The 24,518-nt window shown below is 37.5% G+C and overlaps 1 protein-coding gene across 13 annotated transcripts in view; it reads left to right on the top strand.

Moving 5' to 3' along the window:
* Nucleotides 1-24,518, top strand: part of Kidins220 (kinase D interacting substrate 220) — a 106,636-nt gene that overhangs the window by 63,398 nt on the left and 18,720 nt on the right. For 4 of the 13 annotated variants that reach the window (XM_070015229.1, XM_070015228.1, XM_070015225.1 and 1 more), the window contains exons 23-25: nucleotides 9,401-9,579; nucleotides 10,846-11,072; nucleotides 24,065-24,196. In XM_070015229.1, coding sequence (XP_069871330.1) covers nucleotides 9,401-9,579; nucleotides 10,846-11,072; nucleotides 24,065-24,196 — 538 coding nt within the window. Of the gene's footprint in view, nucleotides 1-9,400; nucleotides 9,580-10,845; nucleotides 11,073-12,387; nucleotides 12,502-13,382; nucleotides 13,440-18,005; nucleotides 18,042-19,776; nucleotides 19,810-24,064; nucleotides 24,197-24,518 lie in introns of all 13 variants that reach the window. The other 9 variants (XM_070015226.1, XM_070015217.1, XM_070015216.1 and 6 more) reach the window with 4 other exon arrangements.

Raw genomic sequence — 24,518 nt, 5'->3', positions numbered from 1 at the left:
CTTAAAGGCAACAATTTACATGGACATCTCATTACTTGGTATTAACTTGTGATATTAGTGTTGCCTCAACAGCTATAAAAAGAGATTGATTTTATCTGAGCATTTTAAAGAATCATATCATACTATAAACTCCTGATGGTAAGCAGGCTGAGCTTTTTAACAGTAGATATTATCTTGATATTTGGTCATCTGGGAATTATTTTGCTTCTTAACTCTTTCCAGAAGTCTCTTGTGACTTGTGATCCTTGATGGAAATGATCAGTCACTTGCATTGTTCTACCAAGGTGAGCATCATACCGCCATGCACTGATTTTCAGATGTTCCTTCTCAGTGGAAACATTTTTTTGAATGAAAGCTTCTCCCAATAACTAAAGTCAAATTTACATAAATGAAGTGATTCAGATGATAATATTTTAACAAATTCATTTTGAGCTGTTTTAAAGAATGGTATAAAGTTGAAGGATTGTGAGTGATTATTGCAATTCCTTATTTGTTTAAACGTTTCTCAAGTTTTGGTGTGTAGCCTAACCAATAAGGAGAAATAAATATTACCAATTTTAAATGTTCTTTACAAGGCAATATATTTTACTTAATCTAGAAACTTGAAAGATTAATTGGAATATTGTTTCTCAGGCAAGTTGCCAACAAATTGAGCAACAAGTCGCTCATATTTCTTAGAATTATTGGGAATGTTTGCTGTTTTCCTCTTACTAGGTCTTGTCACCTGGACCATTTCATTTATTTTAAGCACTCTAGTGTCTACTCTGTAGTAGTGTACTGCTTATATAACTTTGTGATCAGAAAATGCCGATCTGGATTTTAAAAAACAATGTAGAGATGTCTATGGCCTTATTTGAACTGGTATAATGGGCAGGGCACTGACTTTTGGTGCAGGCAGACGCAGATCCTGGTGATGCCATTTATGTTTGTGGTGAGATCAGCCACCTTATCCTCTCTAAGCTTAACCTCTCTAAGCCTCAAGTAAATTTACAAATTATATTTTTTTAATTTAAAATATTTAAAAATTGGGCCAGGCGCCACACGTGTAGTCCTAGCTACTCAGGAGACTGAGAACTGAGGATTGCAGTTCAAAGCCAGCCTGGGCATGAAAGTCCGTGAGACTCATATCCAGTAACCACCAGAAAACTGGAAGTGGTGCTGTGGCTTAAGTGGTAGAGCACTTGCCTTGAGCTAAAGATCTGAGGGATAGGACCCAGGCCCAGAGTTGAAGCCCCATGACTGACAAAAAAAAAAAAAAAATTAATAATTCATAGGGTATTGGGAGCAAAATGGGCTAAAGTACTCTCTGGATTGTTATAACTTTTAAGTGTATATTTAATTTAGAATGTATACAATAAAAAGAATCCTGAGTCCTCAGTGTACCTTAGTCAGCACATTTTACATGGCATGCAGGTGCAAAGCCATTGCTTATTAGTGGTATACTGAGCCTAGGCAGATGCTCACGAACCTTATTATTGTACCTCAGGCTTATTGGTACTTTCTTATACCTGTATTACTAGAATTACAGTGGAGTTATACTTCATTTTTAAACTGAAAACCAAAGTTGCTCAGACATGGATGGAACAGCTCTGATCTCTGTGAAGGCATGGTTTTCTTTCCTTTCTTCAAGAGCTGAGAGGATATACCTGCATGGTGAGGCCTGTGAAGCACCTTCAGAGCCAGACTTTGAACTCAGCTTCCACCCTTTTGAAATGAGGAAACTGGAACCTAGAGAAGTAGAAGAATTTGCCCTAAATCTCCCACAGTTTACAAGTAATTGAGCCTCTGTTTCAAAAAATTAATCTTTATGCATTATAGCCTTATTCTAAATTTTCTGCAGTCACTAAGTTTGAATTAGAACAAAGTCTTTGAAGTAGCAATTAGCCAAGCTCATGCCTATAATTCTAGCTACTTATTAGGATCACAGCTTGAAAACAGACTGGGCAAACAGTTTGAAGACCTCATCTTAACAGAAAACATTGGGTATGGTGATAGACCTCTGTCATCCCACCAGGGGTAGCAAGCATAAACATGAGGATCACAATCCAGGCTTGTCTGGGTAAAAAGTGAGGATCCTGCCTCAACCAGAACCAAAGCAAAAAGGGATAGAAGTATGATTCAAGTGATAGAGTGCCTGCCTAGCAAGCTCAAAGCCCTGAGTTCAAACTACAGTATTGCAGATAATTAATTAGTGGAAAAGGAAAGAAAGTCAGCCAGATGCCAGTGGTGCACACCTATAATCCTAGCTACTCAGGAGGCTGAGATCTGAGGGTTGTAGTTCAAAGCCAGTTAGGGTAAGAAAGTCTGTGAGACTCTTATCTCCAATTAACCACTAGAAAACTGGAAATGGTGTTGTGGCTCCAAGTGGTAGAGGCTAGCCTTGAGTGAAAAAGCTCAGGAATGGTGCCCAGGCCCTGAATTCAAGTACCATGATTCTCTCTCTCTCTGTCTCTCTCTCTCTCTCTGTCTCTCTGTCTCTGTCTCTCTGTCTCTCTCTGTCTGTCTGTCTGTCTGTCTGTCTGTCTGTCTGTCTGTCTGTCTGTCTCTCTCTCTCTCTCTCTCTCTCTCGTGCATGCACACAGAAAGAAAGTCATTGAAGTAAATGAATGTTGTCATCTTGGGCAGAGAATAGAGCTCAATGATAGAATGCTGGCTTAGCGTGCACGAGGCCCTGGGTTTGATCCACAGCACTGCCAGGAAAAAGAACGGTGTGGTTTTGTTGTTGAGAGCATAGCAAAGTTGTATTTCATATTTCAAAGTTGTATTTCATATGTATTTCTAGAAATCACGGTTTTCAAAACTGCATTTAATGCTAAACATTTTGCTTCCTCTATAGCGAGGAAGTACTTCATTGGGTCCCCCCGTTAATGCTCTTTCTCCTTGTTATCAAAGGTGACTGTAGAATAGTTACCAAGTGGAATCTTAGAGGTGGTTAAAATGTATGGGATGCTGGAAAGGCAATGTGTAGAGGGCAATTTATAACTGTAAATCTCTACAATAAAAAGAGCTTTCAGAAAGGTCTTAAATTAGTAGCTTAATTTTATACACAGAGGAACAAGAAAAAGAACAGCAAATTAAACTCAGAGCTAGCAAAAGGAAGGGAATAAGAAAGGTTACAGTAGTAGATATAAGTAAAATAGCAGTAGAGTGAAACCAGGAGTTGTTTCTTTGACAAGATCAACAAGATGAATAGTCCACTGTGAGAGTCCAGGCTCTAGTTGGCCCTGGGGCCTGAACCTGAGGCCAAAGTGAACACAGGTGGCTTGAATGGATTCCTCTGAGCATTAGGCACTTCAGCATAGTCGATTTTTCTCAGTTATCTACAGTCTGGAGTTCTGTGTATGATATTTTAATTGGGGGATTTGATTAGGCAGAAAACTCCACAGTTGTACAGATTATAGGTAGAAAAAATCATTCCTATTGTTCTTTTGTTGGATTTAATGTTGAGAGAGTAACTATAAAAACTTAAATTGCAGGGCTAGGAAGGTGGCTCAGTGGTAGAGTGCTTGCCTTGCATGTCTGAGGCCCTGGGTTCGATTCCTCAGCACCACATAAGCAGAAAAAAAAAAGCTGGAAGTGGCACTGTGGCTCAGGTGGTAGAGTGCTAGCCTTGAGCTGAAGAGCTGAGGGACAGCGCCCAGGCCCAGAGTTCAGACCCCATGACCGGACCCCCCAAAAAAACTTAAATCACATGCCTGGGTAGGAAAAGTGGGCCGTACTGTAGCTGCAGTTATTCAAACACAGATGCCGTCATTTATCATTGGACAGCTGTAACAGACCAAACTGGTATCTCTGGAGCAGGTAGTTGTCACCTTGAAGGGAGAAAAGCCTTAAAGCATTGTATTTGCAAAGAATCAAGATGTGGAACGTGAGGGGGGGGGGGGGGAGGAATGACTGAGAGTTAAAAAACAACTATTTTTTAGTTATAATGGCTTTAACTCATATTTTTCCCTAAAATGAGTTTCTACATAATAAAGTGAGGTAATAACATAGTTGGGTTATATGGTCTTCATCTGCTTTCCTGGCCTTTTTTTTTTTTTTTTTTTTTTTTTTTTTTGTCGGTCGGTGGGCTTGAACTCTGGGCTTGCGCGCTGTCCCTACGCTCTTCAGCTCAAGGCAAGTGCTCTATCGCTTGAGCCACAGTGCCACTTCCAGTTTTCTGGTGGTTTATTGGAGATAAGAGTTTCACCAACTTTCCTCCCTGGGCTGGCTTTGAACTGCAATCCTCAGATCTCCGCCTCCTGAGTAGCTAGGATTACAGGCGTGAGCCACTGGCACCCAGCTTTCCTGGGCATTTTATATTAAGTTGTTTCGTTTAAAACCTCTAGGGAAGTGGAACTTGGCTCAAGTGATAAAGCACTAGCTTTTAGTGTAAGAGCTATTGGACAGTAGCCCTGGCCCTGCGTTCAAGCACCAGTATCATGGGCATGAAGTTGAGATCATATTTTGGTGGTTAATTTCACTGGCTTACTACTTTGTACTTATTTAAAAGGTTTTACGTGGGTTAACCCTGTGCTGTAGGTAGGGCAGCATTACCAATGTGGACCCAAGGTTCTGACACCACTAGTGAGATGGCAATAGCAGTTACTTCTGGGTCAGAAACTTGTCTCATGACCTACATGATGTAGTCCTGAAATTGCCAATACTTGGAACACAGGCAACCTAACTCTTAAAAATATGTTAACTGAAATAATTACAGCCTGTTCAAAATCATACGAGTATCTGAACTTGTCCATACTAACAGAGATGGTCAATGACAAAGCTAGTAAGAATAGTTTTAAGTGAGCATATTTTCAGGAATTTACAGTAAAGAAAAAATGTTACATTAAATGATGTGTGGTCACCCTTGTCTCACCTATAATCCTAGTTATTCAGGAGGCTGAGGTCTGAAGATTGTGGTTCAAAGCCAGCATGGGTAGCAAAGTCCATGGGACTCTTATCTCTAACCCTCCCTCCCCCCACCCCCCCCAAAAAAAAAACTAAGTAGAGATTTGGCTCAAGTGATAGAGCATTATATTTAACTAAAAAAGAAGTTCAGGACAGCTGAACTTCAGGACCTTAGTTCAAGTCCCAAGACTGGCACAAAAAAATAAAAGGCTAAAATTAAAACCCACTGTACAACTATTGGAAGATAATATTTAAAAAGAAGTGGTATTAGAGCTTGGTGCCTGTGGCTCATGCCTGTAATCCTATTGAGACGTAGGACAGTTTGAAGTCAGCTCAGGCAGAAAAGTCTGTGAGACTCCATCTGCAGTTAACCAGCAAAAAGCTGGATTGGAGATATAAATCAAATAATAGAGCAACAGCTATAATCAAGAAAGCTGAACAAGTATGTGAGATCCTGAGTTTAAGCTCTTGTACCAGCCTGGAGAAAACAGAAGGGAAGAAGAAAGAAGAGAAAGAAAAGAAAAGAGGGGAAAGGGAAAAGGGAAGGGAAAGGATGGTATTGGGGCAACTAGGTCTCTATATGCCGAAAAAAGTTGGACCCCTACCTCTCATTAGGAACAAAAGTTATCTCAAAATGGATGAACTTATTCTTTCTCAGGTAAAAGATTTTACCAGTGTCAGAAAAGGTAGAATAAAAATGATTTTTTTTTTTTTTGGGTCCAGTCGTGGGCCTGAACTCTGGGCCTGGGCGCTGTCCCTCAGCTCTTCAGCTCAAGGCTAGCACTCTACCATTTGAGCCACAGCGCCACTTCCGGCTTTTTTCTTTTTGCTTATGTGGTGCTGAGGAATCTAACCCAGGGCCTCATGCATGCAAGGCAAGCGCTCTACCACTGAGCCACCTTCCCAGCTTCCATAAAAATGATTTTTATTCTAAAAGATGAGAAATTATTTAGGAGGAAAACACTACTCACTCTAGAAATATTTATTGACCGGTAATGTTGTTAAGCAATTTGTGCTAGCACTGGAAATTGGATGGTGAATTAAACCAAACCTATCACAGTTTTGACAGAACTGACAGTCTAGAGGGGGAGGCAGACATTAAAAACGTGATTCCACCAGTGGATATACAATTCCAGGTGTGATGTGTGATGTGCAAAACACTATATGCTCTGGGACATATATGGTAGAGGAAGATGAGCTGTTCTCAGGGAGGGCATAATTGTGTGCAGTATAGAGGGTGTGGAAATGAACTGGGTGAGCTTCTGTGGTCTTTCCATAGGTCTTAGTGGATATAAAAGTGGGTTTGGGATTATTTTTTGTTTCTGATCCATTGGCTGCAGTGCTGAGCAGCTTCTCTTCTTTATGCTCCACATATGACCCAAAATCTCCAAAGTTTTCTGTGAATAGAGAGCCACTAAGAAATGGGCAGATAGCCAGGCGCCGGTGGCTCACGCCTGTAATCCTAGCTACTCAGGAGGCTGAGATCTGAGGATCCAGGTTCGAAGCCAGCCCGGGCAGGAAAGTCTGTGAAACTCTTATCTCCAATAAACCACTAGAAAACCAGAAGTAGCACTGTGGCTCAAGTGGTAGAGTACTTGCCTTGAGCTGAAGCGCACAGGGACAGTGCCCAAGCCCAAAGTTCAAGCCCCACAACCGACCAAAAAAAAAAAAAAAAAGGAAAGAAATGGGCAGAAATCAGGTATCAGTAGCTCTCACCTGTAATCCTAGCTACTCAGGAGGCTGAGAACTGAGGATGATGATTCCAATCCATCCCAGACAGACAAGACCTTGAGACTCTTATCTCCAATTAACTACCCCAAAAAGCAAGAAGTGGCTCTGTGGTTCAAGTAGTAGAGCACCAGCCTTGAGCAAAGAGGCTCAGGGACAGTGCCCAGGCCCTGTCCTGAGTTCAAGCCCTAGGACTGGCACAGGAAAAAAATGGGGATGAGGGGGAAGAGGCAATCTGTATCAGAAAGTATTTGAGGGTATATAGTAGAAGGAAAATTTGTTTCAAGTTAATAAAATTCTAAGGTGATTAAGAGTTTTTAAAGAAACTTTGGCCTGAGGGTGTAGCTCAGTGGTAGAGTACTTACCTAGCTCATATGAGTCCCAGGCTTTGATCAGAACAAAAGAAAATATGTCTTAACTTCCTATTAAATAATGGCATTATTAAACTGTTACTTTCAGAAAAAAGTATGATAGATAATGCCTCTGCATAAGTTCTATTCTAAAGATCTGCTTATATTTTAATTCAAAATGAAATTTTTTCAATGTAATTTAAATTCTCATTTTGAATGTAAGTCATATGAATGGCTTATGTAATTTCTGCCAGGAATTAATATGGGTTTTCTATAAACCACTGTCATTTATAATCAAAATGCTTTAACTTACATTGATGTTGGCATTAACAAGTACTGCTCAATTGGAGGCATAGAAAGAAATCACATTTAAACTCACTGGGAGCTCATTGATGCCTGAGGTTTTAAAATGCTTTCTGTGGGCCATTTAACTGCTGGCAACTTGAGTTCACATGATTCATAATACTAGAAATTTAAATTCACTCTTAATTGAAAAGTGAAGTTACTTAAATTCCTTAAATGCTAACCTTTGGAAAAATATCTGAAAAATAAAGGCCCATATGATTTTGATGGCCTACTGCCAAAAGTTTATCATTTACATAAATATCTCTTTTAGCAGAAGAGTTTAATGTGGTGAGCTCAAAAGGTTAGAATAGAGACTCCAATCTGGAAAGCAGCAGTAGACTGTTGGCTTGTGAACGGCAGCATTGTTTGTGGATTGAGAACACTGTTCCCATTCAGGCTTAAGCTGCGCTGGCATTAAGATTCAGCTAATTTGTTTCATGTGACTTGTCAGCTGTGTGTTTTTATCTAAATCTTTCTAGCCTCTCTTTTTGGTGTTCAGTCCTGAAATAGTGAAGTACCTTTTTAACTGTTTCAGGTCTGGCATGGTAGCCGCTTGGGCAAGTGATACTCTGTGGTAGTCCTCCAGGATTTCCATCTCTGCTTGGTTGAAATGCCCTTTTACTTTATTAAAAGTGGTCCTGTTTCAAAGAGCTTTTCTGTTCTGTCCCTGTGTAGGTCTGTAAAAGGACTTCCTGAAATTCATTGAGATGAAATTGCTATCTTTATCCTTATTTTCTTGACAGCATCCTATTCTTTTCTTGTTTGTTCATTTTGCTCTGGATTTTCCCTTAGATGACTTTTAATATTTGACTACCAGCCAAGTGCTGAGTCTCAGCAGTGAAGTGTTGCTCCGTTAGAACACTTTAACTGTCACTAAAACAGTCAGATTCCCATTTCTCTTTTGAAGGGATGGAGATCTTAAGGCTCCTCTGAAATGGTGCTCATTACTACATCCTAACACTTCATATTGCATAACTGGGAAGTGAGTGTTCGAAGATAGCTCTAGTGATTTTACTATATATACTGTAAATGTAGTCATGCTTAAGTTGTACTGTTTCACATCTTCAATATTTCATCACAGTCACTTCTAAAAGTTTATTCCTGATTCTTTGTAATTCTTGTTGCCCTCTGTCAGCATCCTAGCTTTACAGGGAGCCTCCATCTGCTTTTGTAGGTTGGTCTGTTTTCTGTGTATATAAATGAAAACAAACATTATTGGTTGGATTCTTTTATTTGACCTCCCTCCCTTCCCCCCTCTCTTTCTTTCTTGTGCTGGTCCTGGGCACTGTTCCTGAGCTTTTTTTGCTCAAGGCTAGCACCCTACTACTTGAGCCATAGCTCCACTTCTTACTTTTTTAGTAATTAGAGAGAAGAGCCTCACACACATTCCTGCCTAGGCTGGCTTTGAACCAAGATCCTCAGAACTAGCCCCCTGAGTAGCTATGATTACAAGTGTGAGCCACCAGTGAGCCACCAGTACCCAGCTCTTGACTTTAGTTAATAGAAGAAAACTTAGTGTGCTTGCCTAGCAAGCATGAGACCTGAATTCAAACCCCAGTAACTTTTAGAGAGGAAGGGGAGAGATGAACTGTTAGGATCTCTGATGAGTTTAAAAAAAAAAAAAAGTGATGGTGTTTTCCAATCTACTTTTCTGTGTTTATCATATATATATATAACCTTTTTTCTAGTTTGTGTAACTTATTTAAAAGGTCTTTATGTTTTCTGCAAAGGGAAGAACTGAATGCTCATGTATTTAAAAATACTGACTTTCAGAAGGGGCCAGTGTCTCAGTTGGCTGTGTGACTTTGGTCAGTGTATGTCGTTTATGAATATACTGTCCTCTCCTGAAACAGGTGGCTTCCAATGTATGATTTCCCTTGCTTTGCTGTTTCCCTAGTCCAGGACTTCATGCAGTGTTACACATGGAATTTTGTGATTATAACAGATTTTTGTTCATTTAAGAAAAAGTATTTTTAAAATCTGACCAAGGTGACTTACATGTTGTTAATACAAGCGATACATTTTAAGTTATGCAAAATTTGGCTTTCTAATATTACTAATGGTGCTTGTTATTTATTTCTTGTTTGAAGAATATCGAAGAATATTCCAACAACTAAAGATGTTGAGCCACTGCTTGAAATTGATGGAGATATAAGAAATTTTGAAGTTTTTTTGTCTTCGAGGACTCCGGTTCTTGTGGCTCGAGATGTAAAGACTTTTTTGCCATGCACTGTAAACCTAGATCCCAAACTACGGGAGATTATTGCAGGTGGGTATTCTCAGCACTTCAGTTTTACTTTTCTGAAGCTCTCAAATATTTCCTGTTTCTAACTTAGCTATGTAAGCTCTCAACACTATGAAAAACCAAGAACATTGAACCATACACTTCTCAGGAGAATTAATGAAATTAAAGACTAGGAGTCTTGACATCCTTTGGGAGATGTTAAGAGAATGTTACCTGCTAAGAAAACCTTTATATTAGTTTTAAGTTGTTAATTTAAATGTATAAGCTGGAACTTGAGGATAGTAACATTAGGATTTTAGGGTACCAGTGTATACACGAGAACACAAACACACCAAAGCTTATTTTGGAACATTGTGTTTTGTTGATACTGCTCTGCTGCCAATCCTTGAGTTTTCCAGGAATTGAGATCGCCTTATTAGTCCTGCAATACTGTGTAAAGTGAAATAAGGCATACACCAAACGACAAATACTGTATGATCTCATTCATACATGTCATACAAAAAACTCTTCTTGTGGTAGAACAGTGCTCAGCACAGTCTGGGAGAGAGAGAAGAAAGGGGAGGAAAGGAGGTCAGTCAGTGGGTACAAAGTTTGCAGTTAAACAGGAACAATAAGTTCTGCCTTTCATTACACAGTACAGTGACTGTAGTTAACAGTTAACTATTACAAAGTTATTTCAAAATACCTAGAAGAAAGCATTTCAGGAGGTCTCATCATAAAGTAATGATGAGTGTTTGAGGTGAAAGATATGCTAATTTCCCTACATCAGTTATTTTACAACATACACATCAGTGAAGTAACACATTGTATTACGTACACATGTACAACTATTATGTGACAGTTTGAAAACTGAGTTGCTACTGCCTTCTTTCAGTTTCAGCGTTATAAAACAGATGTGTTTGTGGGGATGGAATCTTGTTTGGAGATGGATGCATTTTGTAGTTTGTAACCCACAGTTTTAGCTAATATTCTGTATATTAATAAATAGACAAATTTGAGTTGACATTGTAAGACTCCTAAGAGTTGTTAATATATCACAAATAAATCTTTAAAAGGTCATAGTAGAATTGAGTCTGGTAACTGAAGAGAAGAAGCTAGATGTTGGTGACTTTTCACCTAGTGAGAAAAACTTTTATGTATACGTTAGACAATTTTCACTAAAAGCTCAAGATTTCTTGCCATTGATTTTGGAATGCCTGGCAATTGTGATAAAATCATGTTTCTTTCTGGTAAACTAATTACTAGTGTCCTGTTTTCTTTTGCCTTCTTGGATATGGCGGAATCTTCCAGATGTTCGTGCTGCAAGAGAGCAGATCAACATAGGAGGTCTTGCATACCCTCCACTCCCCCTACATGAAGCTCCTGCACGTCCAGCATCGGGGTATAGTCAGCCCCCATCTGTCTGCTCTTCCTCAACATCCTTCAATGGGCCATTCGCAGGTGGGGTTGTGTCACCGCAGCCACACAGCAGCTATTACAGCGGCCTGACAGGCCCTCAGCATCCCTTCTACAACAGGGTAAGGAGGGATGCACCCTTTCTAAGGATTTGTTCCAAGGAAGTCTCAGAAGTTTTCTGTGTGTGAATTTTGTGTTTTTAAACTATACTTTGACTTTAAAATAGAAAAATGTGAAGTTTAAATATAAAATGAGTGATTTAAAAACAAACAGTTCTGAATGTTAGCCTGTCCCAGAGCTCCCAGGTATCGGAGTGTTAGAGATGATTTAGCTTATTTTCTTGATAAAAAAGTGAACTGCACAAGTTCAGTGGTGACTGGCTTATGCTCTACAGGCATTGATTTCTCTTTGTCAGTTGTTAGATAATGCACCTATAGTATGTCCTGCGTAATCATTTATATAATCATTTACTGAAGTGATAAATTCCTATAATAGGTCCTTCTATATAGCATGGTTTGTATCTTTGATGTATGAGAAAATAATCGGAAAATACTGCTTGGAGTACTCATTAGAGCCAGTTATTACTGTTATAACCCATTGTTAAAGTTTAATGTCAAGTTACATTCAGTATGATTCCTAAATCGAAGATAAAAGCACAATTATCAGTGGTATTCAGACTGTATCAGGCTTAGTTGACTGAAGGTATTTATTGCTACTTACCAACCTTAAAAGCTAGTGTTTCACATAGGAAAATGAGGCATGAAACATAGAAATATACTTTCTGGAACTCTACTCTGGAGCCCATAGCAATTTCTTATTTTTGTTGTCTCTATTAGTTACAAGTAAATTCTCTGGTGATGTGTCTCATGTAAGCAGTGGACTCTCCACCTGTAATACACTTGCTTGTTTAGGGTGTAGAGCACACTCTGGGGTGTCAGGATAGGTAAACTCTGTGAACTTGAGTGCACTCTGGGAACTGGAACCCATGCTAGTGTGTTTGTTCCCTGTGATCCAGACTTTATGGGTCTTACTGGGGTTAATCTTTATTTGTAAGCAGTAGTATTCTAATAAAATTTCACACTATTTTCTGAAGAGAGATTATGGGTTAATGTACATAAGTTACTTGGAACCTAACACAGGACAAGCCTGTAAACACATTAAAAGTAAAGAGAAACATTTGATCCAGAATGTAAGGTGTAAAACATAGGTGCTTAAAAAAAGTATATATTAAATGAGCAACATAAAAATGTAAATAATGTTTTAAGTTTGGGTTTGATGTCTTGTAGACTATGAAGGAGCCTTCATTATTTTTTTGTTTTGTCACTTGTTTTAAAACTTTTGGAATTGCATTGATTGGTTGGTTTCATTTGATAAATCTCATTACACTTTGATTTCTGTAATTGTTCATGCCCTCTTTTGTTACGTGTTTTTCCATAGCCATTCTTTGCCCCATACCTTTACACGCCAAGGTATTACCCTGGCGGTTCCCAACATCTCATCTCACGCTCATCAGTAAAACCGAGTTTGCCCAGAGATCAGAACAATGGCCTAGTAAGTATATTAAAAGGGTAACTAAAATATTAATCTCATAAAAAACAGACACTATTAGAAATTGGGGTTTTTCCTTTCCAGAGTAAAATAATAAAACTTATTCATAAAAATTTTTAAGAAACATAAAATGTATACTGTTTGCATTTCTGGTAAATATCTGTAGAAAAAAATGACTAACAAGTTTCAGTGACAAAATGTTGTGTTTTCTGTCAGAAATTTCTGACTTATAATACAGTATTTGTTACCAAAACCTTAAAAAACAAAACTGTTCATCTGATCATTTCTAAGGTCTTTTTAAAATGGAATACATACATTGTACTGTAATATATACATATATATGTATACATGTTCATATATATATGTATATGTATATTTACACCATGGTATAATAAATAGAAGATGGAGCCAGGCATGGTGGTGCATGCCTATAATCCCAGCACTTGGGAGGCTGAAGCAGGATGATGGTGAGCTTGGGACCAACCTGAGTACATAGTGAGATTTTTTTTTTTCTCAAAGGAAAAAGGGGTAGAGGGGTGGGGATTTAGTGGGGGGGAAATTCAGTCTAGTGATGACACAAATTAAGCAGGGTAAGAGAAAAATCATTCAAATGTAGTTTTAACTAATTAATTAAAAGCAAAATACACATGCCTAACATATTAGGGACTCCTGATGATAAAATTAAATTTAAAAAGAAAAAACCTCCCAGCTAATGTAATTTTAATTGAAATTTAAAATGCCATAAAGAGGAATGCTAATTGCCTAAATGTTTGGGTGTTTTACATATTATTAGTGTAGCATTGTGATCATTCATCTTCATGTGATCTTCATACGTGACTCACTCCTGAACCCTGCACCCACACTCTTCTGTTTTATGTTGGTAGGAGGTTATCAAGGAGGACGCTGCTGAGGGGCTTTCTTCACCCACAGACTCCTCGAGGGTAATGAGCAGTCTTGTGGTGTGGAACGCTAGTATCTCATTGCTTCTTTAGTAGTAATGACGGTCATAATTGTGCTGACAGCAGTTCACTAACGCTGCACTTGTGTGATGGGAAGCGAGTGGAGAGTAACTGAATACTAATACTTGTAGCTCGTGGATGAAATATGAGGCTAATGTTTAACTTCTCCCTTTATTTCTTCCTGCTTTTCCCCTTTTCAGTGACATCAGAGGGTCTTTTATTCTTCAGTAAAAAAGGGCAGATTCCAATAGCCACTGGGAACATTCAGTCAGTATTTGTTCCTTAGTCCTGAGCTCTGTTTCACCTTTGACTGTTTTTGATAAACCCTGTAGTTGCACTTGGTGCTATACATGTTGAATAGTTCGAGAAATATCCCAAATCAAAGAGACATGAGCTAGATGGTGTAGACCAAGCACATTTTCTGTAACTCATTCTTAATCTAAAAGTAATTACAGTTAGTGAAACTCTACTTTTTTTTTTTTATTTAAACAACATTTCCAGACAAGCACTAGAGCTAGTTCAGCATCAAAAGGAAAATGTATAAATCGTTTTGCTCTTAACACTTGAAAGTAAGCTTCTTTAAAAAACAAAACCCCCAAAATTCATAGAAGTCACTTGTATGATTATTCAAGACTTTATACTTAGTAACACATGGTCATAATGAGCCTTAAAAATCTTAATTTATTCCATCAGTGTGAAACCAAACTTTTGTTTCTATGCAGATACAATATACCATGCAAATTTGACCTGAAACAATGCTGAAATGCAATATATTAGTTAGAGTTAATGGGTAAAATATTTCATCCTATTTTTTAAAATTTTATTTTATTGCAAAGGTGATATACACAAAGGTTGCAGTTATGTAAGTAAGGTAATGAGGATAGTTCTTATTGAACTTTGCATCCTATATTTATCCATAATTTTTTAAAAATTTAAAACAGTGTTTAGGTAGGCAATAGTTTAACTTTTAATTTCCTTTGAATTAATGTAGTGAGAGAAAAACCATTTTATTGTTTCAAGGAGGAGTTGATGATTCTTAAGTCATTAACATTTCAATTGAAATGTTTAAGAAACTTCAATTATCTACAAATGATAGACATAATCAGCCACAACAATTCTGTTCACGTGCTCAGGGAACCTTTAATCCATGGATCATTGCCACTGTATGCAGGAACAACTTTTAGTTTACTCAGAGAACCTTTTATACAGACAATCATGCATGCAGTGAAGTGCCCTGAGCTAAAATTCCTTAGCAAAGATTTGATGAAAACCAGATACTGTGAAAAATTTGATGCATTCATTAATGACACAGAAATGCTGGAAAAGTAGCTATTCCTTTGCTTTAAAAATGTAGGCATCTAACTGTAATTAAAAAGTGGCTGAACAATGCTCAATAGGAAATGTACTCATTATCTTCCTCATGTAACTGTAACCCCTCTGTACAGAATTTTTACAATTAAAAAATGTATAAAAAAAAAAAGTGGCTGAGACCCAAGCTTGGGTGGTACATACATGTTATCTCAGCATTAAGGAGGATAAGAAGGAGAACTGTTGAGTTCAAAGCTAGCCTGGTCTATACAGAGAGGGATCACTATATCAGACAAACAAACAAACAAATAAATAGAGTCTAGTTTGTCCCCTACACCTTATCACAGGACTACAACATGGAGAAACAATGTAATTCCTGAGGCATGTTTAGAAACCCAATAAAGGTACTCTGACTATATTAATGCCCTTGTTTAGTAAAATAACCACATCATTTATTGCTTTTAAATACTAAAAATAGTTTTGATATAGTGAATAATATAGATGCTTGCCAAGCTTCCTTTGCTTTTAAAAAATTAATAGTAATAGTAGCATTATAGACTAGTACTAAGAAGTAGAGATGTAGTTCAGAACCACATTGAAAACAGTGGTGGAAATGTGAAAACCCTACACGTGGGCATGTTGGGCATATTCAGGCTGCACAGGAGGGTACTTAACAAAAGTCACTTTCTGAGGCTTTCTAGTGTTGTCTGGGACAGCAGAGCTAGTGCTGTCCACCAACCAGCAGTCTCCAACATGCACTCTGGATGAGAAGGGCTGCTCACACAGGTTAAGAGCTGCACATTTTAAAATACAGTTTTATTGTTATTTAGCAATTGTACAGAGACATTATAATTCCATAAGTCAGGTAATAAGTACAATCCCAGGACAACGTCAGCCCTTCCTTCATTGTCCCTCAATTTCACCCTCTCATCAAGTTGCCTAGTTCATTTTTCACATAGTATATATTGAGTACCATGATTGCATTTGTTCACCCTTCTCAGAAATATTTTTTAAACAAATTGTCATGCTATTACAAACATGGAAGGGAGGCAGACCAGTTAACAAAACAGATCTTTATAAAAATAATTGGATTTTGATCACATTCAGCCAAGGATTTATCAGATACATATATATCCAAGTGTTTAACAAAGCTGAAGAGTTAAAATATAAGCCTTCATGCTAGATTTTTCCTCTAATTTTATGACTGAGAAAAAAACTAATGCCAAATTTTGTGAAAATGGAAAAATAATAGACCCAAGCTCTGCTCTGAGAATATTTGAACTAGATCAAACTAGTGTTTCCACAGAGCAATCTTTTTCAGAAATGAAGTCTGATACACCTCCTGCTTCTAAAATCAAGGAGCTCATTTCTCTGGGCTCACTTTGAACTGACTTTCCCCTTGAGGCTCTTTTAAGGACAGTGTCCTGGGTCTGGTCCAGCTTCTGTGACACAGATCAACTGTGTGAGGCTTGCCTAAGTATGGGATGTAGCTGGACTGATGGAGAGCCAGAAAGTTCCCACCTATTTCGTAGCACATGGTTCTCCAATGTGCTGCTTCCTTTGTCACACCCGGCCTTACAGAGATGCCAGTGATAAGCTGCTAGCCTTGGATAAGTTACCTCTGACTCTCTACTTTCCCATATGGGAAGGTCAGATTTAAGTATGGCTCAGCCTTAATGTTACTTTTATTATTATTGTTGTTAGTATTGAAAAGACAAATTCCACAGAGCTTTAAAGACTCAGAATTCAAACTCTTTCATGTTAAGTAATCTTTATGTCGTAGTCCAATCTGTTTAGATTAGCTCAGCTGTTTTATCTTTTGGTTCTCCTCAGGCTTAAACGGTACCAGGTCACCTTGAATTCCTAGAATTTAGGAGTTTCTAGGCTATTTGAATACTTCAAATATAGTCATGCATCCTTCTTAATGGCAGGAGTATTTTCTGTGAATTGCACTGTTAGGCAATTTTGTCACAGAGAAAATATCCCAGAATGTAGTTACACAATCTATGACTGCTATGACATTATCAGATGACATGCTATTGTCAATCACATGCGGTGCCATGTGGAATAAAATGTCATATAATGCATAGGTATACTTTAAAAATCTGAAAGCTTTCCAGGGAAGTTTTACTTGGACTTTGACCTTCTTTTAATGAAGTTTTTACTAGGAAATGCTGTGCCAACCCTTGAGCAATACTGGTTTGATCTCTATTGAGTCCAGTTACCTATGTATTGCTTTGGAGAGGCAGATTTGCAGTAATTTGAAAGGTGAACCACACAGTCCAGAAATACTGAAAACAAAAGGGAAATTTAGGTGTGTCATAAATACATAATGCAAAAAGTATATGTAGATAAATGTCTATTTTGTCATTGACTAAAACAAAATATATACAAGTGTAATATAGCTGAAATCCATCCCAGCTTACACACACAAAACCATACATGGTATATGAGCAAGTGTAAAGATGCAATAGGAAATCATAACTGCATAAAGTCAACTGGAGCACTTGCTGTGCTCCTGTGATCAGTAAGTTCATAGCCACTTCTGTTGCCATTGCGAGGAGCTCAGGTGTTGTGAGAGTCTGTCCAACACTGTGGGACACTGATTGGCTGAGACTGAGCAGTTTGTCTCTCCTGTAAATTGTGGATTGTGACTACACGGCTATCTCTCAAAGTTCTCATGTATATATACATATAGCATATGAGATAGGTGGTACTTGACTATTAATTATTGGCAAGGTTTCTGGTCAACAGCAAGGTACTAGCAGTTAGGAGATTGGAGTGTCAAAAGTTCTACATGGACTTTTAACTGCACCTTTTTAAGCCCTCGCATTGCTCAAGGGTCTCTGTAGTGACATTTAGATAAACCATTCTGTGACCCTTGTGAAGGGCAGAACCCTTTGTGGAAAGCCTATATTGGGCTAGGTCCCCTCAGTGGCCTTCTGTCTGCATGAAGTCCCACCTCGCCCATGTGACCTGCTGCAGTCATTTCATAGCTACTTCCTGTTGCAGTTGTGAGAGCCTGCACTTTTAGTGACGAGGAATACTATTGATTAATAAAGGTACTTACAAAAAGTATTGGTTTTCACTGAATAGAATGCAATTTATGGAAAGACCAAGAGAAAAAAATAAAATGATGGGCTCACCTGTAACTCACTTTTCTTTCCACCACTGGTTTAGAACCTATAACCCATTACAAATAATCATATGTCCAAACCAAACTGTCTCTCATATTGCCAGGAGAAGACTTGGACAAGAAAGTTAAAGGTGCCCTGGGTAAGGAGCTCTGCGGCATTGTAATTTTGTTTAGACTGTAGGCTTTGGATAGGTGCTCTTGGCATCTCTCATAGCACTTCCTACAGTAGTTTCAGCCAGTGTGGGCACCAGTCACACTTTGAACAATTGTTCAGAGGTGCGTTCTTATTCTTTTGTTTGAAGTTGGAAAATACTATTGTTTTCTTTTTCTGTTTTAATCCAAAAATTTACTTTCTGTGTAAAAGGCTTTGCATCAGATTTCAATCAAGAAAACATTTTTCTAAACAGTTAACATCTTTCACATAAATTTAGTGGTATATTGAAATCCTGGAGTATAGTTAAAAGTTAGACAACAAATAGTGTTTATTGTAGTTGTTTAGAACTTGTGGTTTTTAAAAGATTGCCCTTACAACCAGGTGCTGGTGGCTCACACCTGTAATCCTATCTACTCAGGAGGCTGAGATCTGAGGATCGAGGTTCAAAGCCAGCCTGGGCAGGAATGTCCGGGAGACTCTTATCTCCAATAAAACACCAGAAAACCAGAAGTGGCGCTGTAGCTCAAGTGGTAGAGTGCTAGTCTTGAGCTGAAGAGCTGAGGGACAGCGCCCAGGCCCAGAGTTCAAGCCCCATGACCAACCAAAAAAAAAAGATTGCCCTTACAATGTAGTGTTAAGGTTTCTCTGATAGCTTTGACAGAATATTTTTCAAGTAGTTTGAAGAATAAGTTACATGATAATTATAATAATAAAAAATTTAAAAAGTAGCTACATTTTCAACTAGTAAGAAATAGCTTTTTCTTGTGTTTGAGGTATCATAATGAATTGTAATGTCATTAGAACTACTTTTTTGGTATTTTTGTAAGTCTGAAAGTTTACTTATAATAACTTTGACAATATAAACTAGAAAATGATGTTCTTATGATGGACTCTAGGTGTTGGCTATGTTAAAGGAAAGGCTAGGAAAGCCCTGCTCTTTACCATACCAAAGCAGTGTGATAAATTAACACAGTGATGTCAGTCATCACTAAGCTGTTCTAAGTATTTGAAGAATATTTGCCACCAATTAAATAAGAAAAAAGTGAACAGCAATGGTTGCTTGCTTTGAAATAATTTTAAAGCTTATATATGACTAAATAGTTATGCTAATTGTAGTATTCAGGCATTTTTTTCCTCTCTCTTACCTTTGTGGTTTCTTCAGCTATAAGTCTGGAGATATTTCTTTGAAAAAACGCACATTTAAAAATGTGTTTCTGAGCATTAACTACAGTGTGGCCAGATTATTCCCTTTTATGAAGAAGTCATATGGTAGTCTAATTAACTAAGTCTTTTTTAAATTTAAATTTTATTGTAAAGGTGATGTACAGAGGGGATACAGTTACATAAGTCAGGTAATGAGTACATTACTTTTTGAACAGTATTACCGTTTCCCTCTATTGAAGGGTTTTGTCATTTAAGCTTGGATTTAGGAGAGTATTGATTTGCCCTAGCAACTTTTTTCTTACTAAATGTATGGTGCATGACTTACTCTTTTATTAGAAACATATGGATGATAAGAATATAATTTTAAGCTAACCAAGCACTTGTTACTGAAATGAACTCTGTGAGTGTGTGTGTGTGTGTGTGTGTGTGAGAGAGAGAGAGAGAGAGAGAGAGAGAGAGAGAGAAAGACTAGAGTGCTGCCTGCATACATAATACTTGTGGTTTGATGTTTTGTTTTATGCTCATGTCCTTCACTCTGTTTTATTCCTTCCTTAAAGCTATGTGACTCTGGGTTTAACAAACAGAGACAGGTACAGAAATTCTCAGTGAAATCTTCTTCACTTTACCTATTAGGCTGTTAGATGTAGGCCTTGGCTGCATAGCTCATGCTGTGCTCTTGATAAATCTGAGCTTGTTTCATTGCCTTGGGTTTTATTTTAATAGTTGCTTTTGGCCTTTGCATGGCACTATTTATCAATTGTAAGCTTATTTATTGAATTTACTAAAGATGATAATGTTTTAATCTACTTCACAGTATAAAGAAGTTACCTCAAGGTATTAGTGATAATAATTTTACTTTTACCTAGAGAAATTCTAATTTGTATGCATTTTAAAGCTTAACAATTTAAACAAGCTAACATTTGCTACTTTCAAATGTCTAAATTAGATAACATTTTAAAGTATTTATAAAATCATTATGCTGAAATATAAGTTTTGGCTTCCCCATAAATCAGAAGGAAAATGCGCATGGTAGATGCTGAAATATTATCATGTAAACTATTCTGTGTATTCTCAAAATAATGCATGTAGTTTCTGTTAAGAATTTAGTTACTGGATTGTTTAATATATAGATACAGATTTTTTTTCTTACTGTTTCTTTATCACTTTTGAGCTCTTTTTCCTTGCTTTTTATGAGATTTCCATCAGAAGATCCTTATTTTGGTTATACATAGATTCTTGGTCAAAGTCATTTCTTTTTTCTTTATTTTGAAGTTGGGATGTAGCTTAGTGGCAAAGTACTGTCTAGCAAGTACAAAGTCCTGGGTTTAGGTCCCCAGTACCAAAAAAGAAATGGTCTTTTATTTTGATGGTAGTAGTATTTGAACTTAGGGCCTTGTATTCACTAGGAAGGCTTTCTGCCTTCTGTGATCCATACTCATGGCCTTTTTTCTTTCTTTCTTTTTGATGTTTTAGCAAGAATTTATTTTTTAGTATATCAGTATAAAGTAGGGAGAAATAGAAAAAGAGGTATTTCCTACTCCCCATTCAGAAAGTGGGAGTTAAAGACTCAATTGGGGTTCTATTCATACAGCCCTTTTTAGCTACTTTTCATTAATCGCACTAATTTTAGCATCTGTTGATGGATCTGTACCTTTACTATTGTTGTGGTGTTTGCCAGATAGTATTTTCAACTTTTCTCTTCCACATTTATTAATTATAATTCCAAAAAGGGATACTGTCTTTTTTCTAACATTTATTTCCACAAATATTTAATTGAATCAATATGAACTTACAGATATTTATTTGATGGTCTATAACCCAGCATAAGCATTGTTTATTTTGTTAGTCAAACTATTCTTTTATAAAGTTTGAACCAAAAAAAAAAAAAAGTAAGCAGATTATAAATGCTTCCAGAGCAAGGAAGTAGGTTAAACAATAAAACATTTAAAAAATTTAAGATCATTTAAAGATAGATATTATTCAGTAATAACAGACATGAGGTACTGACATAGATACTGACACGGATGAATCTTGAAAACATGCCCAATAAAAGAATGGTCATGTATTGTATGATTCTATTTGTATGTAATGCTTATAGGGATATCTAGTCCCTAGAGACAGAAAGTAACTCATTGGCTTCCAGGGGCTGGGGGTAGGATTTGGAGGGATGCACAATTAGTCTATAAATACAGGGTTTCTTTTGGAGATTTTGAAAATTACTATATTATTATAGTGATGGCTCACTACTATGCAAATAAACTTAAAAGTTACTGAATTGTAGCCAGGCGCTGGTGGCTCATGCCTTTAATCCTAGCTACTCAAGAGACTGAGATCTGAGGGTCATGGTTCAGAGCCAGCCTGGGCAGCAAAGTCTGTGAGTTTCTTATCTCCAATTAACCACCAGAAAACTGGAAGTGGCGCTGTGGCTCAAGTGATATAGCGCTCGTCTTGAGCTGAAGAGCTGAGGGACAGCGCCCAGGCCCAGGCCCAGAGTTCAAGCCCCACAACTGACCAAAAAAAGTTACTGAATCCTATAACTTAAATTTGAGAATTATTTATCATATGTAATCTCAGTAAAGTTGCTTAACAAGGAAAACAAATATGGTATTAAGAATTCATAGACAGATTTTTCATAATACATAGTGACTGACTATTGTCTATAGTAATCTAGGCAAAGTAGAGCTGTGTGTGGAGCTATTAAAACTAAATTATGACTCGTATTTTGCTGTTCATATATTAAAAGCAATTATTCAACCCCGGACATTTATACTTAGTTAAAAACAAATATTTGTTTTGCTGGATACTGTCACGCCTGTAATCCTAACTACTTAGGAGGCTGGGATCTGAGGATCACTCAAAGCCAGCTTGGGCAGGAAACAGTCTGTGAGACTCTTGTCTCCACTTAATCCCCAGAAAACTGGAAGTAGCATTGTGGCTCAAAGTGGTAGAGTGCTAGCCTTGAGCAAAAGAGCTCAGGGACAGTGCCCAGGCCTTAGAGTTCAAGCCCTGTGACTGACAAACACAAAAAACAAAAACAAAAAAAACAAATTATATTATATTCCCTGCCACTAATTTCCAAACTTATATGTACCTATAAACTTGCTAAGACTCCCTAACTCATAGCGTTCTTACTCCAACTGTGTGTTTAATATGATCTGACCCCCTAGCTATATTCATATGTAATATCTGTATGTGTTATAAATAGACTGGTTCTCTATATATTTACCAGTTAGTAGTAAGATTATTATGCTTTCACATTGCAAGTAAATTTAACAAGTGACTAAGAGGCATTTTCAGCTATGTAATAGTTTACTCTTGTCCTGAAAGTGATTTTTAAAAAGGCAGCAAAAATATGTGCTCAATATACTCTTAAGGATATGCTAAATCTTATTTATAATAGACAATTAGATTTAAGAGTAAACAGATTGTTTGGAATATCTTTATCTTCTAGATCAGTTGCTCTGTCATCTCTGTGTTATGGTTACAGCTTCTATAGTCTCTTCTAAAATAGTTGGAGCAAAGTAACTAGGAAATTGATATTAAAGCTGAGAAATCAGGGTCTCGTTCAAATCTACACTAGCTAGCTATTTAGCAAGTGACTTGTAAGGCCTAACTTGGCCTCCTTTGACATTCATACACAGCTCTGTAATGGAGGAGAATCATGCAATCATGCACAGTTGACCAGAGGCAGATCTTTTTTTAGAATGTCACCACATCAGAAAATGTATTTCTTGTAAATAAATGCTAGACTTATTTATTATTTTGACTCTTGTTTCTTCCACCCCCCACCCCCAGTCCTAAGGCTTGAATTCAGGGCCTGGCTGCTGTCCCTGAGCTGCTGCTTCTTTTTTTCTTTTTTTTTTTTTTTTGTCAGTCATGGTGCTTGAACTCTAGGCTTGGGCGCTGTCCCTTAGCTCTTCAGCTCAAGACGAGCATTCTACCGCTCGAGCCACAGCACCACTTCCGGTTTTCTAGTGGTTTATTGGAGATAAGAGACTCATGGACTTTCCTGCCTGGGCTGGCTTTGAACCGATTACAGGTGTGAGCCACCAGCGCCTGGCCTGTCCCTGAGCTTCTTTTGCTCAAGGCTAGTATTGTACCCACCACTTGAGCCATACCTCCACTTCTGACTTTTTTTTTATAGTTTATTGGAGATTGTCTCACAGATTTTCCTGCCTGGGCTGGCTTTAAACTGCAATCCTCAGATCTCAGCCCACTGAGTAGCTAGGATTACAGGTGTGAGGCACTGGCTCCGGCTTTGACTTTTCATTTTAAATAAGAATGTTATATAAGTTTTACTTACTTTCACATGTGTTTAGATTCCATTATTGGAATCTGTTGTACAGGTTCTGAAGATTCCTTGGACACAAATACAGTTGAGCTATGAAAACTTCAACTGTGGAGACTACTGAGGTAGTTTGTAGAAACACTTAAAGCTACTCATTTAATATTATCATTATAATATACTCATTTAAAATTATCTCAAAGATTTTTGTCTTTTGTATTCCTATAATAAAGGTATCAGTAACTTTTTTCTCTTTTTCTGTTTTAACCTCTCTTCTTTCTCTTTTTTAAGGTAGCACCCTTATCTCTTGAAGTTGGCTGTAGACATTTGTGAACTTGGCCAATGCGTGGCTATCATTTAAGAAAAGTGATTTTGATGAGGCTATCTTTGCTATAGTAAAAACTATTGAGTGTAGTTAGATCTATTCCTTAATGCTGTTTCCTTACATGCCACAGACATTGGTTGTACTTTTTCAGTAGGATAACTTACTGAATTTTATGTTATTGCACATAGTTGGCATTAAATGCTATTCATCTTTGTATTTTCTTTGGCTTACCTAGGGATCAGGCCCTGCCACAGGAACAGTGCTGTCACTGAATGCAATGACTGTGGACACCGTGTGTGAGAAGTTGAGGCAAATAGAAGGGCTGGACCAGAGCATGCTGCCTCAGTATTGTGCAACGATCAAAAAGGTGATGCGTACATTGACATGCCTGTTGTCTAGAGACAGGACTGAGGGGCAGAAGACAGGCCTCTGGACCACATACTCCGAGCTGCTCAAAGTGGCCAGGGTCTCAGCTGAAATAGGAAAGCTCTAAATGCAATATGGGATTCTTAGTATTTTATATCCTGACATTACACGTCTATGTCATCTTACAAATAAACCAAAAAATTATAAAGTAGCAGAATTAGTGTTCTATTTTAAGAACGATCTAATATAAGTGCCAAAAATGCGTTGATGAGAAATAGAAAGCTCTAGAAGATTTCAATTTAGCTAAATACTCATCTTTCCAG

The sequence above is a fragment of the Dipodomys merriami genome, unplaced genomic scaffold, assembly GCF_024711535.1.
Source record: "Dipodomys merriami isolate MVZ:Mamm:240054 unplaced genomic scaffold, mDipMer1.0.p SCAF_110, whole genome shotgun sequence".
Lineage (NCBI taxonomy): Eukaryota > Metazoa > Chordata > Mammalia > Rodentia > Heteromyidae > Dipodomys > Dipodomys merriami.
Note: the sequence above shows the minus strand (reverse complement) of the source record. Positions and strands in the feature narration are given on the sequence as shown.